The following is a 17,410-nucleotide window of genomic DNA, read 5'->3' on the forward strand; positions in this document are numbered from 1 at the left end:
GAGGTTTTCCTATTGGCAGCATTTACATTAATACATTTAGGCAGTTCAAAATTTTTTGACAATATTTTAAAGTTTTATTTATTTATTTTTTTTTTTTTTTGGAGGGGGGGGGTGATCCGGTGGTGTAGTGGTTAAGCTGCCTTTCACCTAGTAGGCCGGGGTTCAATCCCCGGCACAGACATGAAAAGGTCCGGGGTCATCTGCCCGTTCACCTGGGTTTTCTCCAAGCACTCCATTTCCTTCCACACTAAGACTCCTTGCACGCTTACATCCGGGCCATCGAGAGTGATTTACATAAGTTGTATAATTTGTTTCTCAATGGATGTAAAATTAAAAAAGTTTAAAGTTTTATTTTATGACTATTCATATCTATTCTAGCCTATTAATATTGGATGTCTGCTACTAGGCTATACAGAATTCACAAAAGTTGTGCTTTGCTCATAGAACTATGGATCAATTAATTATGAGTACTTAGTAATGAAACAATAAGGTGATTTTAAATGGGGTTTGAAAAGATGGAGGAGACCAGGAGAACCCTGAGAAAACCACCAAACTACAGCCAAGATCTATCAGCTGACCCTAAGATAGGAGATGTAACAAGTCTGGACACTTTTACCACTCAGACACTATTATACTAGACTGTGGTTAAATAAGTGTAGAATTAATGTATTATATTGTTTTACATATGCATCCTACCAGAGAAAACCGGAGTACCAAGAGAGTAATTTTCAACTATCGACTTGCAGATCATACATGGCAATTGTCCCATGTGGATTTCAAACTCACAATCCAGAGGTGTAGGGCTATTGGTATAATGTCATGTTTTTGTGTGAACACTTTAACCACTAAGCCATTAAGACTCCTTACACACCACATTACTATGTAAAGTGCACTATACCACAAAAGGATGGAGCAGAACTGTATAGAGTTGTTAGGAGAGCCTAATCTAGATAACACCAGTTTATATACAGTATCACTAGGATCTACAACATACTGCTATTGTACGGGACTTGTTTACATCAGTAGATATTGGCTCTGTAAATCATATTTTTGTAATAGCTGACCAGTCGACTATGACACATGTTGTCTGCAGGTATCTTTATACTGTACATGTATATTTAGTATATTTATAAAGTTTTTTAGTTCGGCACAGCTAAGGGTTAGGGATCTAATAATGATAACTTCATCGAGTTTGAAATATTATATTTTGACCTAATTTTCTAAATTAGAGGGTAACAAAGTTATACATCATGGTTTTAGTAAATGAACATTGCATTTCTTTGTAACCTCAGCTTTCACATTTTTTTTAACAAAATACAAAACAATTTAATGTACAGACTTCAAAAGACGGCTGCATAACTTTACCTTCCTCTTTCTTACTTTCCTCACACTCTATAGGACCCCTTGTCTGCTTATATTCAGGCCATCAAAAATGATTTGTTAAATAACTTGTTAATTCGAAAATCAATATATCACCTAAAATAAATTAAGTTTATAGTTTTATGATAATAGAAACTCTTGCTAATCTTATAACTTTCCCTCACTACAGCACACCCCATCCAGTAACATCATATTGAAGAAAAAAAACCTAATTCATAAAGCCTTACACCTTACGTTTTGGTAAACCAGAGGTCAACTGCATTTTTCTATTCTTTTATAATTAATTGTCTTTTATAGCAAGAAGTATATGTATATAAATCTGATAACTAGTAGTATTTATCCTGCAACTGTCCCACATACTGACGGGTAACTACTGCCCCACGTACGGACGGATAACTACTGCCCCACATACTGACGGATAACTACTGCCCCACATACTGACCGATTACTACTGCCCCACATACTGACGGATAACTACTGCCCCACATACTGACGGATAACTACTGCCCCACATACTGACGGATAACTACTGCCCCACATACTGACGGATAACTACTGCCCCACATACTGACGTATAACTACTGCCCCACACACTGACGGATAACTACTGCCCCACATACTGACGGATAACTACTGCCCCACATACTGACGGATAACTACTGCCCCACATACTGACGGATAACTACTGCCCCACATACTGACGGATAACTACTGCCCCACATACTGACGGATAACTACTGCCCCACATACTGATGTATAACTACTGCCTCACATACTGACGGATAACTACTGCCTCACATACTGACGGATAACTACTGCCTCACATACTGACTGATAACTACTGCCCCACATACTGACGGATAACTACTGCCCCACATACTGACGGATAACTACTGCCCCACATACTGACGTATAACTACTGCCCCACATACTGATGTATAACTACTGCCTCACATACTGACGGATAACTACTGCCCCACATACTGACGGATAACTACTGCCCCACATACTGACGTATAACTACTGCCCCACATACTGACGTATAACTACTGCCCCACATACTGATGTATAACTACTGCCTCACATACTGACGGATAACTACTGCCCCACATACTGATGTATAACTACTGCCCCACATACTGACGTATAACTACTGCCCCACATACTGATGTATAACTACTGCCCCACATACTGACGGATAACTACTGCCCCACATACTGACGTATAACTACTGCCCCACATACTGACGTATAACTACTGCCCCACATACTGATGTATAACTACTGCCTCACATACTGACGGATAACTACTGCCTCACATACTGACGGATAACTACTGCCCCACATACTGACGGATAACTACTGCCCCACATACTGACGTATAACTACTGCCCCACATACTGACGTATAACTACTGCCCCACATACTGACCGATTACTACTGCCCCACATACTGACGGATAACTACTGCCCCACATACTGACGTATAACTACTGCCCCACATACTGACGGATAACTACTGCCCCACATACTGACGGATAACTACTGCCCTACATACTGACGTATAACTACTGCCCCACACACTGACGGATAACTACTGCCCCACATACTGACGGATAACTACTGCCCCACATACTGACGGATAACTACTGCCCCACATACTGACGGATAACTACTGCCCCACATACTGACGGATAACTACTGCCCCACATACTGATGTATAACTACTGCCTCACATACTGACGGATAACTACTGCCTCACATACTGACGGATAACTACTGCCTCACATACTGACGGATAACTACTGCCCCACATACTGACGGATAACTACTGCCCCACATACTGACGGATAACTACTGCCCCACATACTGACGTATAACTACTGCCCCACATACTGACGTATAACTACTGCCCCACATACTGACGGATAACTACTGCCCCACATACTGACGGATAACTACTGCCCCACATACTGACGTATAACTACTGCCCCACATACTGACGTATAACTACTGCCCCACATACTGACGTATAATACTGCCCCACTACTGATGTATAACTACTGCCTCACATACTGACGGATAACTACTGCCCCACATACTGATGTATAACTACTGCCCCACATACTGACGTATAACTACTGCCCCACATACTGATGTATAAACTACTGCCCCACATACTGACGGATAACTACTGCCCCACATACTGACGTATAACTACTGCCCCACATACTGACGTATAACTACTGCCCCACATACTGATGTATAACTACTGCCTCACATACTGCCGGATAAGTACTGCCCCACATACTGACGGATAACTACTGCCCCACATACTGACGTATAACTACTGCCCCACATACTGATGTATAACTAATGCCTCACATACTGACGGATAACTACTGCCCCACATACTGACGGATAACTACTGCCCCACATACTGACGTATAACTACTGCCCCACATACTGACGTATAACTACTGCCCCACATACTGATGTATAACTACTGCCTCACATACTGACGGATAACTACTGCCCCACATACTGATGTATAACTACTGCCCCACATACTGACGTATAAACTACTGCCCCACATACTGATGTATAACTACTGCCCCACATACTGACGGATAACTACTGCCCCACATACTGACGTATAACTACTGCCCCACATACTGACGTATAACTACTGCCCAAATACTGACCGATTACTACTGCCCCACATACTGACGGATAACTACTGCCCCACATACTGACGTATAACTACTGCCCCACATACTGACGGATAACTACTGCCCCCACATACTGACTGATAACTACTGCCCCACATACTGACGGATAAGTACTGCCTCACATACTGACGGATAACAACTGCCCCACATACTGACGTATAACTACTGCCCCACATACTGATGTATAACTACTGCCTCACATACTGACGGATAACTACTGCCCCACATACTGACGGATAACTACTGCCCCACATACTGACGTATAACTACTGCCCAACATACTGATGTATAACTACTGCCCCACATACTGATGTATAACTACTGCCTCACATACTGACGGATAACTACTGCCCCACATACTGATGTATAACTACTGCCCCACATACTGACGGATAACTACTGCCCCACATACTGACGGATAACTACTGCCCCACATACTGACGGATAACTACTGCCCCACATACTGACGTATAACTACTGCCCCACATACTGACGTATAACTACTGCCCCACATACTGATGTATAACTACTGCCTCACATACTGACGGATAACTACTGCCCCACATACTGACGTATAACTACTGCCCCCACATACTGATGTATAACTACTGCCTCACATACTGACGGATAACTACTGCCCAAAATACTGATGTATAACTACTGCCCCACATACTGACGTATAACTACTGCCCCACATACTGACGGATAACTACTGCCCCACATACTGACGGATAACTACTGCCCCACATACTGACGTATAACTACTGCCCCACATACTGACGTATAACTACTGCCCCACATACTGATGTATAACTACTGCCTCACATACTGACGGATAACTACTGCCCCACATACTGACTGTATAACTACTGCCCCACATACTGACGGATAACTACTGCCCCACATACTGACGGATAACTACTGCCCCACATACTGGCGTATAACTACTGCCCCACATACTGATGTATAACCACTGCCTCACATACTGACGGATAACTACTGCCCCACATACTGACGGATAACTACTGCCCCACATACTGACGTATAACTACTGCCCCACATACTGACGTATAACTACTGCCCCACATACTGATGTATAACTACTGCCTCACATACTGATGGATAACTACTGCCCCACATACTGATGTATAACTACTATGCCCCACATACTGACGTATAACTACTGCCCCACATACTGATGTACAACTACTGCCCCACATACTGACGGATAACTACTGCCCCACATACTGACGTATAACTACTGCCCCACATACTGACGTATAACTACTGCCCCACATACTGATGTATAACTACTGCCTCACATACTGACGGATAACTACTGCCCCACATACTGATGTATAACTACTGCCCCACATACTGACGTATAACTACTGCCCCACATACTGACCGATTACTACTGCCCCACATACTGACGGATAACTACTGCCCCACATACTGACGTATAACTACTGCCCCACATACTGACGGATAACTACTGCCCCACATACTGACTGATAACTACTGCCCCACATACTGACGGATAAGTACTGCCTCACATACTGACGGATAACTACTGCCCCACATACTGACGTATAACTACTGCCCCACATACTGATGTATAACTACTGCCTCACATACTGACGGATAACTACTGCCCCACATACTGACGGATAACTACTGCCCCACATACTGACGTATAACTACTGCCCAACATACTGACGTATAACTACTGCCCCACATACTGATGTATAACTACTGCCTCACATACTGACGGATAACTACTGCCCCACATACTGATGTATAAACTACTGCCCCACATACTGACGGATAACTACTGCCCCACATACTGACGGATAACTACTGCCCCACATACTGACGGATAACTACTGCCCCACATACTGACGTATAACTACTGCCCCACATACTGACGTATAACTACTGCCCCACATACTGATGTATAACTACTGCCTCACATACTGACGGATAACTACTGCCCCACATACTGACGTATAACTACTGCCCCACATACTGATGTATAACTACTGCCTCACATACTGACGGATAACTACTGCCCAAAATACTGATGTATAACTACTGCCCCACATACTGACGTATAACTACTGCCCCACATACTGACGGATAACTACTGCCCCACATACTGACGGATAACTACTGCCCCACATACTGATGTATAACTACTGCCCCACATACTGACGTATAACTACTGCCCCACATACTGATGTATAACTACTGCCTCACATACTGACGGATAACTACTGCCCCACATACTGATGTATAACTACTGCCCCACATACTGACGTATAACTACTGCCCCACATACTGACGGATTACTACTGCCCCACATACTGACGGATAACTACTGCCCCACATACTGACGTATAACTACTGCCCCACATACTGACGGATAACTACTGCCCCACATACTGACTGATAACTACTGCCCCACATACTGACGGATAAGTACTGCCTCACATACTGACGGATAACTACTGCCCCACATACTGACGTATAACTACTGCCCCACATACTGATGTATAACTACTGCCTCACATACTGACGGATAACTACTGCCCCACATACTGACGGATAACTACTGCCCCACATACTGACGTATAACTACTGCCCCACATACTGACGTATAACTACTGCCCCACATACTGATGTATAACTACTGCCTCACATACTGACGGATAACTACTGCCCCACATACTGATGTATAACTACTGCCCCACATACTGACGTATAACTACTGCCCCACATACTGACGGATAACTACTGCCCCACATACTGACGGATAACTACTGCCCCACATTACTGACGTATAACTACTGCCCCACATACTGATGTATAACTACTGCCCCACACACTGACGGATAACTACTGCCCCACACACTGATGGATAACTACTGCCCCACATACTGACGGATAACTACTGCCCCACATACTGACGGATAACTACTGCCCCACATACTGACGGATAACTACTGCCCCACATACTGATGTATAACTACTGCCCCACATACTGACGGATAACTACTGCCCCACATACTGACGGATAACTACTGCCCCACATACTGATGTATAACTACTGCCCCACATACTGATGTATAACTACTGCCCCACATACTGACGGATAACTACTGCCCCACATACTGACGGATAACTACTGCCCCACATACTGACGGATAACTACTGCCCCACATACTGACGTATAACTACTGCCCCACATACTGATGTATAACTACTGCCTCACATACTGACGGATAACTACTGCCCCACATACTGATGTATAACTACTGCCCCACATACTGACGTATAACTACTGCCGGATAAACATGTGCTTTATCCGTCAATACGAAATGCTTTATCCATCAATATGATAATGTGAATTTGTTCCACATCAGAGGGAACTACTTTTTCTATCTTGACCCAGAATTTGAACTTTGCTGTAAATGAAAAGTCATTCAGTCCCGCTAAATAGTGATGTCACATTCACCGGAATGACGTCATTTTTACGATATTGAAAATCTTGTATGGCATGTCGTCTTTTTCTTTGCTCTTGGCAAAGGTATGTAGATTGTGTATTGTAAAGTAATTCTTTGATTTTAAGTATTTTCATCTTCTTTCAGCGATATTATACACTGAGTAGAATTACTGGTACTGTTTGCAAATGCGCTTTCATATTGCCCTCGGGGAGTACACTCCCATTCGGTTCAGTGAATTAATCTTTTCCTCCTTAAACAGAATACATGGTTAGTATCTTACATCTAGGCTAAGTATTGCACCAAAATAGACCTTGTATTGTAAGATACTAACCATGTATTCTCTATATACATGTTGTGTAGGATGACCTTGTTGTACCTTAATATCATACCCCTTTTTTTTCTTTTTTATTCTTTTAGATGACATTAACTATACCAACATTACAACGATGGAACAAGTGATCAATTGTTTTTATTTTCATGTTGTTTTTTGTTTTTGTTTTTTTGGGGTTTTTTTTATGAAATAAGACAGGTTCCTAAATCGGAAGGGAACAGTTAACAAAATGATCCATCATGTGTCAAATTTCTTTAAAACATGACAAAGTACATTACATAGTTCTTAGTTGATACTTATTGAATAAATCTCAAGTTTACATTATGAAGAAAGTCAACAAGTGGTAAGGCGATCAATCGTTGACTTAACAGGCTTAACCCCTGATTAATAGCTTTATAGGAATTTATAAGGTGAGGACTTTGGGTTTAAATTGTCAACGTACGATCTATTGTCTGTCTCACAATATACAGGTGCCAACATAATCCCTAAAACTGTTTACCTTAAAACAAATAAACAATGATCAGTGTATCGAACGCCCGACAGACCAGCCGTATAGAGTTTACCAATATTGTCTTTGTTTACTCTGCGACAGTAGACCAACGTTAACTCCAGTATGTAATACACATCCTAACTCAGCCTATTATTTACTGTTCACTGAACTCATTATACCTTACAGTGTATTATAACTCCATATAAGTGTAATATTACCCGATCGTCTTACAAACTAATAGATTTTTGATCCCCCGTAACCTGATCAATCAGATTTATGTATCATGATATCGGAAACTTATATCTAATAAAGTTATACTTTCAAAATTTTGGCTCTTTTAACTGATTAATATTTGATTAATCTTTTTTTCATTTCTGACTGTTTCAAATATGTTTTTAGGAACAGCATACAAAGCAATGCTACAAGAAACTCAGACCTTTAACAATGAGACAGGTTCAGTAATCAGATTCCAAATTAAAATTTTGGAATAATTAATGATCATTGGGACTCGTCAGAAAAAAACAACATTACTGATAAAAAGTTTCTGGAAATAGGTGTTGCCTTTCTGTCTCATAACAAATCTCTTTGGTCACATACCACAAATTTTATAAATTCAATACCATTTCTTATTTTTTCTGATTTAATTCTAATTAAGAGAATGATACCAGCACAAATTAATGATGGCTGAACTTTTCCTAGCCACATTCCATCAATATCTTGGTGGCAGCCATGCCTTAGTAGGATATAAGATAACTTAAACATCTGAAAAAGCAATTGAATATTGAATAACACCACCAAATGTTGTATAACCTGTATTAAATAATCCTACAGTTAAACTGAGAGTCCACAGGGAATTCCTATTGATGTGTACATATAGCTGTGTGGTGTGTCGTAACAACAGTTCACTGAGCATGCCAGGTGGAATAAATACTCAATTTATGGTCCTATTTAAATAAAGTTTTACTACCGGTTGTTCAAAATAAATTATATGTCAAATACTGAACCAATTAACGTGTTATTATCAGGCACAAATTGGACTAGTGATATATAATATCTATAATCCATAGACGATTCAATGTCTTTTATGATATACACATAATCCACACACCACTTGAGAGCTTATACAGTACACAGTATGTATAGGACTTGTAAGGATATATAAGACTATCCTGGTACAGGTAATCTGTCTACAACATGGAATGAAATATGTAATATTACATCCTAATCTTACTTAAAATATGGGCAGTTTCAACCTCAACAATTTAACTATTGCCAGTGTAGTAAAGATTTTTTTGTCTGGAACTACTCAAATCACTCTTACAGTAGTGTGTTTACCTTATTAGATGCACGTTCTTGTCTAAAAATAATTTCATCAACTCCTCAGTTTATATATTGCACTTGTTTAACATGTGTGACTTTGACTCCAGTATGGGTACAGAGTTCATGTTGTATCTGCTTTATTGTATTGATCAATGATTTGGAATTTCAACAGTGTCAATCAAAATACTTAACAATGTCGTGAAATTTGTTATAAATATTTAATATTTTGCTTCGTGGTTATGTAGCAGAACTAGCATCACCTTCATCCTACGGCAAGCCCAATATCAGGTCTCTTGGCTGCTTCCTTATTGACAATACATTTTTGAAAGATTTTAGACTATTTGAGCCCTGTGACCTTAAATGAAGGTGAAGGTCATTCATTTGTCATTGTTATTTATTATTTGCTTTACTACATGCATCAGGGAATTGCAATACAAAATAAATATTGAAATGTTCAACATACAATTCTGTGGTCCAATACATTTTCAGAAATTAAAAATTTACAGTACATGTCATTGAGAAAACTAGAGAAAAGAAAACTGAACTTTCTCTATTGCCCTAATATTTTGTACTAATCTGATATTTGACCTTGAAGATAGTATCAGGCAATTAACAGAGATCAATGATAGAGCACTTTAACTTTTCATCCGTCAATTTTTATTCAGATGTATTATATATCATAGAAAATTTGTATTTTCAAGTACATGTATTGCTCCAAGATCAAATTGCTCAACCTTACAGCTACACATATATAAAGAACATAATCTCAATCCAAGAAACAAATATGTAATAACTAGGTTCATTGTGAAAAGCTTCTTTCCTATTTACATTAGAGTACTGAGTATATCAACTTAAACTTTACCGAGTAAGACCTGTTTTCTTATTTCTTTCCATGTCTTTAAATATCTTATTTATTTTCTCAAGTGTTTACACACATTGACTAAATAATTTTTCACAAAGGCGACGAGAAAATAAATCTGGAGATCAACCTTTGAACAAACGTTGATACTTATTTAAATACAGACCAGTATACAAAGCTCGGGCTAGTGTTACTGTAGGTACAGGCTTTTGAACTAAAGTGTTTTACCTGTCTGTAACACTGATAAATGGTCTAGCCAATCACAGTCGTTGACAGGATACAGACAGGTAAATTTGTGAGAATGGAGATTAGGGAACTGAAGTCACACACAGGTGGTTACTTTAAGACTTACATGTGATAAGTCGTCCGTCCAACATCCACACGTTAGGGAGACAGTCGATGACATGGATACGATCTGTAACAGACAAAATCCTCATGTAAGGGACGAAACCAGGAAACAAGACAGCACCATAGTTTATATCTGTGGTAGTCTGTCTTTGTTTGATATCAGTGGCTTGAATTACTTCTCATCCATTATGTTTGAAATCCAGTAGGCTTTATAAGTTAAAATGACACCAGCAGAAACATCAATAAAATTTGAGAATAGTCAATCCAATCATGTATTTATATATGATTTACAGTAATATCAAAACTTTTCAAGAGCTGGAAGTCAACGGCTATGCTAATAATAATAATTTCATATACGCCTTGGATGGAAATTACACATAAAAACAATAAATTATTCTTTTGTTTTTTGTTGTTGTTAAAACATAGAAAACAAGCTGCTAGCCTGCTACCATTTTTTCAGCAACGATTAAAGAAGGGTCATTTCCTTTAGTTACAGTGACCTTAGCAATGTAAAAGCATAATTAAAACAAACAGACTTCATATTATTTCCATTGGGGAAACTGTTTCAGGAAAGACTGATTGTGAACAAGAGTTAGGAACCCTGGTTCACCTCTGCCAATGGTTCTGAACTCTGAAAACAAAACGGGTGTGTTTGGACTAAATTATTTTCAGCAGCCAACTGATCCAAAGTTCCCTGATAAAAATCACCTATCAAAGACAAGGTATGTATAGTAACACAATCACACAGTACATTGGTCCAAAACTCAGAAGTAATGATTTAGTTGTATTGCTAAAAGTGTCTGTCTATTAAATAAGTCCAAAATTTACAACCCCGATATACATTTAGATGGCTAGTTGTATTGTGTCTGACAACTGTTCTACATGTGTCTAAAACTCACAACCCAGACATGGAGGGCTAGTTGTATTGTGTCTGACAACTGTCCTACATGTGTCTTAAACTCACAACCCAGACATAGAGGGCTAGTTGTATTGTGTCTGACAACTGTCCTACATGTGTCTAAAACTCACAACCCAGGAGTGGAGGGCTAGTGTATTGTCACAACCCAGGAGTGGAGGGCTAGTTGTATTGTGTCTGACAACTGTCCTACATGTGTCTAAAACTCACAACCCAGACATGGAGGGCTAGTTGTATTGTGTCTGACAACTGTCCTACATGTGTCTAAAACTCACAACCCAGACATGGAGGGCTAGTTGTATTGTGTCTGACAACTGCCCTACATGTGTCTAAAACTCACAACCCAGGAGTGGAGGGCTAGTTGTATTGTCTCTGACAACTGTACTACATGTGTCTAAAACTCATTACCCAGAAGTGGAGGGCTAGTTGTATTGTGTCTGACAACTGTCCTACGTGTGTCTAAAACTCATTACCCAGAAGTGGAGGGCTAGTTGTATTGTGTCTGACAACTGTCCTATGTGTGTCTAAAACTCACAACCCAGACATGGAGGGCTAGTTGTATTGTGTCTGACAACTGTCCTACATGTGTCTAAAACTCACAACCCAGACATGGAGGGCTAGTTGTATTGTGTCTGACAACTGTCCTACATGTGTCTAAAACTCACAACCCAGACATGGAGGGCTAGTTGTATTGTGTCTGACAACTGTCCTACATGTGTCTAAAACTCACAACCCAGAAGTGGAGGGCTAGTTGTATTGTGTCTGACAACTGTCCTACGTGTGTCTAAAACTCATTACCCAGAAGTGGAGGGCTAGTTGTATTGTGTCTGACAACTGTCCTATGTGTGTCTAAAACTCACAACCCAGGAGTGGAGGGCTAGTTGTATGGTGTCTGACAACTGTCCTACGTGTGTCTAAAACTCATTACCCAGAAGTGGAGGGCTAGTTGTATTGTGTCTGACAACTGTCCTACGTGTGTCTAAAACTCATTACCCAGAAGTTGAGGGCTAGTTGTATTGTGTCTGACAACTGTCCTATGTGTGTCTAAAACTCACAACCCAGACATGGAGGGCTAGTTGTATTGTGTCTGACAACTGTCCTACGTGTGTCTAAAACTCACAACCCAGAAGTGGAGGGCTAGTTGTATTGTGTCTGACAACTGTCCTACATGTGTCTAAAACTCACAACCCAGAAGTGGAGGGCTAGTTGTATTGTGTCTGACAACTGTCCTACATGTGTCTAAAACTCACAACCCAGGAGTGGAGGGCTAGTTGTATTGTGTCTGACAACTGTCCTACATGTGTCTAAAACTCACAACCCAGACATGGAGGGCTAGTTGTATTGTGTCTGACAACTGTCCTACATGTGTCTCAACTGTCCTATGTGTGTCTAAAACTCACAACCCAGACATGGAGGGCTAGTTGTATTGTGTCTGACAACTGTCCTACGTGTGTCTAAAACTCATTACCCAGAAGTGGAGGGCTAGTTGTATTGTGTTTGACAACTGTCCTACATGTGTCTTAAACTCACAACCCAGACGTGGAGGGCTAGTCGTATTGTGTCTGACAACTGTCCTATGTGTGTCTAAAACTCACAACTCAGGAGTGGAGGGCTAGTTGTATTGTGTCTGACAATTGTAATACATGTGTCTAAAACTCACAACCCAGACATGGAGGGCTAGTTGTATTTTGTCTGACAACTGTCCTACATGTGTCTAAAACTCACAACCTAGTGACGAAGGTTATCAATTTGCCTTTTTTTTTTTTTTTTGGTTCTGTTTATTTTTTCAGTATCCTATTAAAAGCCAGGATCACTTGAAAATGATGTCCAGTTTGGAGATGATCAATGGAATAAAACTACTGCCTCTTATAATTACTAATCATCAGTTCTTGCCCCATGGACCCCATAAATGGAGGTTTAGTGGTAGAATGTCAGAATAGCTTATAACAACTCACCCACCAACGCTTGTTTGACTAAATACATCATTCTACATTCACTTACAATAAGGGTCCTTTTCCAGTTGTGGGTTGCCATGAAGACTAAGATTCAGAACATGAACATGTCGGATTTTGCCCAATTCATGCCACGTTAAAGCATTATTGGCTAAATTTAGAGTTCCAAGGGCAACAAAACGGGACAATCCATCTAAACTCTTAATCTGAAATATAAAATAGAAGTAATGTCAGAACACACAGTTAGAGTGAGAAGACAATGAATGTTATATACCTTGGTATGAATTTACTGTTAGTTACAATTGTACACCAAGTAGCAATTTAAATTATTCTCAATATTCAATTATCATAAAAGCAGGAATGAAGGTAATTTATGATAAAAAAAAGTTTTTTTCACAAAAATGTCAATGTTTCAAAAATCATCTGGCACACATCACAATAAAATGTTCCATTGATTACAATACGATAGACAACACAACAATGGTATTTATGAAATTATTCTATTCCATTTAGCCCTGCAACTAATTAGTTAAATGTACGCTATTATAATGATATATCTTTCCACAATCCACTTACACAGTTGTTTCCCAAGTCCAGCCTCCAAAGTTGTGTACAGTGCTCTAGGTTGGCCACCTCAAATATATCATTTCCTCCTAGTATCAGGCTGTGCAGCTTTGTACAGTTGTTCAACTTTTCTATTGCCACTGCAAAAAAAAAAAGAAAAATTAAAACAAGTACACTTGAACCATGTTAACCCAAGCTCATATCATAATTTGAAGACCTTGTTTAAATCAGAGAGTTTGATAATTATTTTCAATCTACCAATATTTCATTTTTTTACAACCCCCCCCCCCCCCCACCCCACTTTTTAAACAGAAGGAGTAATATAAAATTAGGAGTTTGTCAGAGTGGCTTAACTTTAAATATAAAGTCTCTGTCATTCAGTTGAAACCGCTTGCTTCTTTGGTTCAGGCTAAAAAGTTGGTTTATATAATCATTATTATTATATATCATGTCAGAGACACAGAATGGATTCCTGTTTGGGTGTGTTGTCTTGTATGCATCTCTTGCATGGCAGTATGCTTCAGTGAGATAGCACTATAAAATGGACAAAAGTTTCCACTTTTGAAAAGCAACACAACACGAAAATACCATGGCTGCCCAAAATAAATATCAAGAAATTCAATCATTAATATATTGCATACAGAAGAGGTTGTCCTTAAATTACTTTAGACTGCTGTTAATGGAAGGTTTAGCCTAATAAACCAACAAACAAACTGGTGGAGGCACTTGACAGAAATTTGTAAATTATATCTTCCATGCAATGCCAGGAAAACGTACACACACCTATTCATTAAACAAAATGCTAGCCACTTGTATGCTACATGTATATGCAATGTGAATATTGCGAAAGTGATGCGGTACTAACGATGGTCATGTTCAATTTGAATATTTGAAACATGTTGTGAATGTCGACCATGATTCCCCTAGAAAAACTATTAGTGGCTGGCATTTTGTTTATCTCTCAACTACATGTGGTATTTTAAAAATAAAACTGGAAGCGATGGTGATTGACTGCTATTTGCTCATGTGACGGCATGTATACTGAGGGAATTAAGGCTACCGAGGACTGTAGGCTGGGAATACGAATACAGATATCACACGTAACAGTGTTTTGCTGAAATCATAAGTATTTAGCACACTGGTAAGTCAAAGACCCACTATAGACTAATATATACAGAAAGAAGAGGAACTCATCTTAAAAATTATGTAAAGCCTAATCTCATTGGCAGAGTTAAAACAAACCGACTAATGAGATTAGGCTTTACATAATTTTCAAGATAGTGGCAAAATGGCTGTCAACCTGACCCAGATAACTGTTAGGGCTGAAAAACGACATAAGGACCAGGAGAGGGTGATTTGAATGAAGGGTTAAACAAGTAAATACATTTGGTTTCACCTGATGTTTGTTAATGTTAAAGCCTGTTATTGTAGGCTGCTGTGTTTTCAGTGTAGTGAATAGACATTTTCATTTGCAAAAATGTTCTTGATCATGTCCGGCTTATCGAAAATTCATCAATTTTTCAAATTTCGAGGCTGTGTGTGAAAAAAGTAGACTAGTTCAGCAAGACTTCTTGTTACCATCTTGAAGTTTATCGTCTTAACTTTTAATTAAGACCAAAGCTGTTGAGATAACTGGTCTGGATATTTTTTTTACAGCACTTTGAACTAAATTACCCAATTTTGCATCACACAGAGTTCCTTACATTTCTCTATATATTAGTCTATAGTGGGTCTTTGACTTACAAGCTAGCGTGCTAAATACCTATGCTGCAATTAGTTGCAGCGGCTCAATAAAGAAGAAAAAATTGAGAAAATGGTAAGCCTCAGCTTAGATAAATAACTGCTGAAAAAGAAGTATGACTAGCTCGAATGCATAGATCTAAGAAAAAAAAAACAATGTTGACAACAAAATCTGACGTGTTGCTCGTTTAATTCCCCGAGAGCTACATCATCTTCTTGTCTCGTTATCCTTGATTTGTCAACATAGGCATTACAAACATAACTTTTTCAGTTTATGATAACGGTACAGTGACATAAATGTACAATAGATTCCACAACTTACCCAGCCCGAGGTTTGACAGGTCCAAATATTCGGTCGTCTGGAGCGGCCCTTTGGCCTTGGACCGCAGCAACTGTGAGACGAAAACAGAAAACAAGTTACAAAGGTATGAATAAAATAACCTAAATATCAAGACATGTAGGTTTTAACATCATAAACATGATCTTACCTGCGCATTAACTCTCATTTCACCATTGCTCCCGACCGACACGAATAGAAAATAACCCTGGACGATTTACAGACATAGTGGTTGAATGCCCGACAAAATATAGTATACCTTTTACTACGAATATGCATAGATTCAAATCAATATACAAAATATTCCATTGCAACTATATATAAGGTCATTTTTGTTATGCGAAAGAATGAATTATTCCAATATTAGCCAATTTAACCCGGAAAAAAAGAATACCGCGTAGTGATATCTCAATACCTTAGGTCAATATGGTGTAGTGCGGAAGTTGTCAGTTGCTCTGGTAATGTACACAAACCCAGCACGTGGTTTTCATCCATCTGACAGCCGGTTGACATATATCATTTATCGTCATTTTGCAGCATCTTGTTAACTGATTTGTTAAGACTCGGTTTTATTATTTCATTTAATGATAACATTATAATTACGTCTGTTCAACATTGCATATGGATATAAATAGATAATAAAAATCAGCAGGTGCTCGAATAGGCTAATTACCATAATTTTTAAAGACAATGTATACATTTGTATCATACATAGTTATACTGTTTCACAACTAATCGCAACAAATAAATATATACATACATATAAATAAATAATAAGACATAAGGACAATGTTAACATTGCAGAACGATATACAAATGCACGCTTTCACACACCACACACAATTTTGAAAAATACATGCATTTGTGATACTGATATATACAATTACCATTATAAATTATATGCTGTAGTAGCTATAGCAAAAAGAGATTACAAAAA

The 17,410-nt window shown here is 39.1% G+C and overlaps 1 protein-coding gene across 11 annotated transcripts in view; it reads right to left on the bottom strand.

Moving 5' to 3' along the window:
- The window catches only part of LOC138325987 (uncharacterized), a 69,823-nt gene extending 53,034 nt beyond the window's left edge, over nt 1-16,789 (bottom strand). For 4 of the 11 annotated variants that reach the window (XM_069272042.1, XM_069272046.1, XM_069272037.1 and 1 more), the window contains exons 1-5: nt 16,625-16,788; nt 16,459-16,528; nt 14,409-14,536; nt 13,882-14,038; nt 10,969-11,031 (exon numbers count right to left, since the gene is read on the bottom strand). In XM_069272042.1, coding sequence (XP_069128143.1) covers nt 10,969-11,031; nt 13,882-14,038; nt 14,409-14,536; nt 16,459-16,528; nt 16,625-16,642 — 436 coding nt within the window. In that variant the 5' untranslated portion in view covers nt 16,643-16,788. Of the gene's footprint in view, nt 1-10,968; nt 11,032-13,881; nt 14,039-14,408; nt 14,537-16,458; nt 16,529-16,624 lie in introns of all 11 variants that reach the window. The other 7 variants (XR_011208850.1, XR_011208849.1, XM_069272043.1 and 4 more) reach the window with 3 other exon arrangements.
- Between the last annotated feature and the right edge of the window lie 621 nt (nt 16,790-17,410).

The sequence above is a fragment of the Argopecten irradians genome, chromosome 6, assembly GCF_041381155.1.
Source record: "Argopecten irradians isolate NY chromosome 6, Ai_NY, whole genome shotgun sequence".
NCBI classification, from domain to species: domain Eukaryota; kingdom Metazoa; phylum Mollusca; class Bivalvia; order Pectinida; family Pectinidae; genus Argopecten; species Argopecten irradians.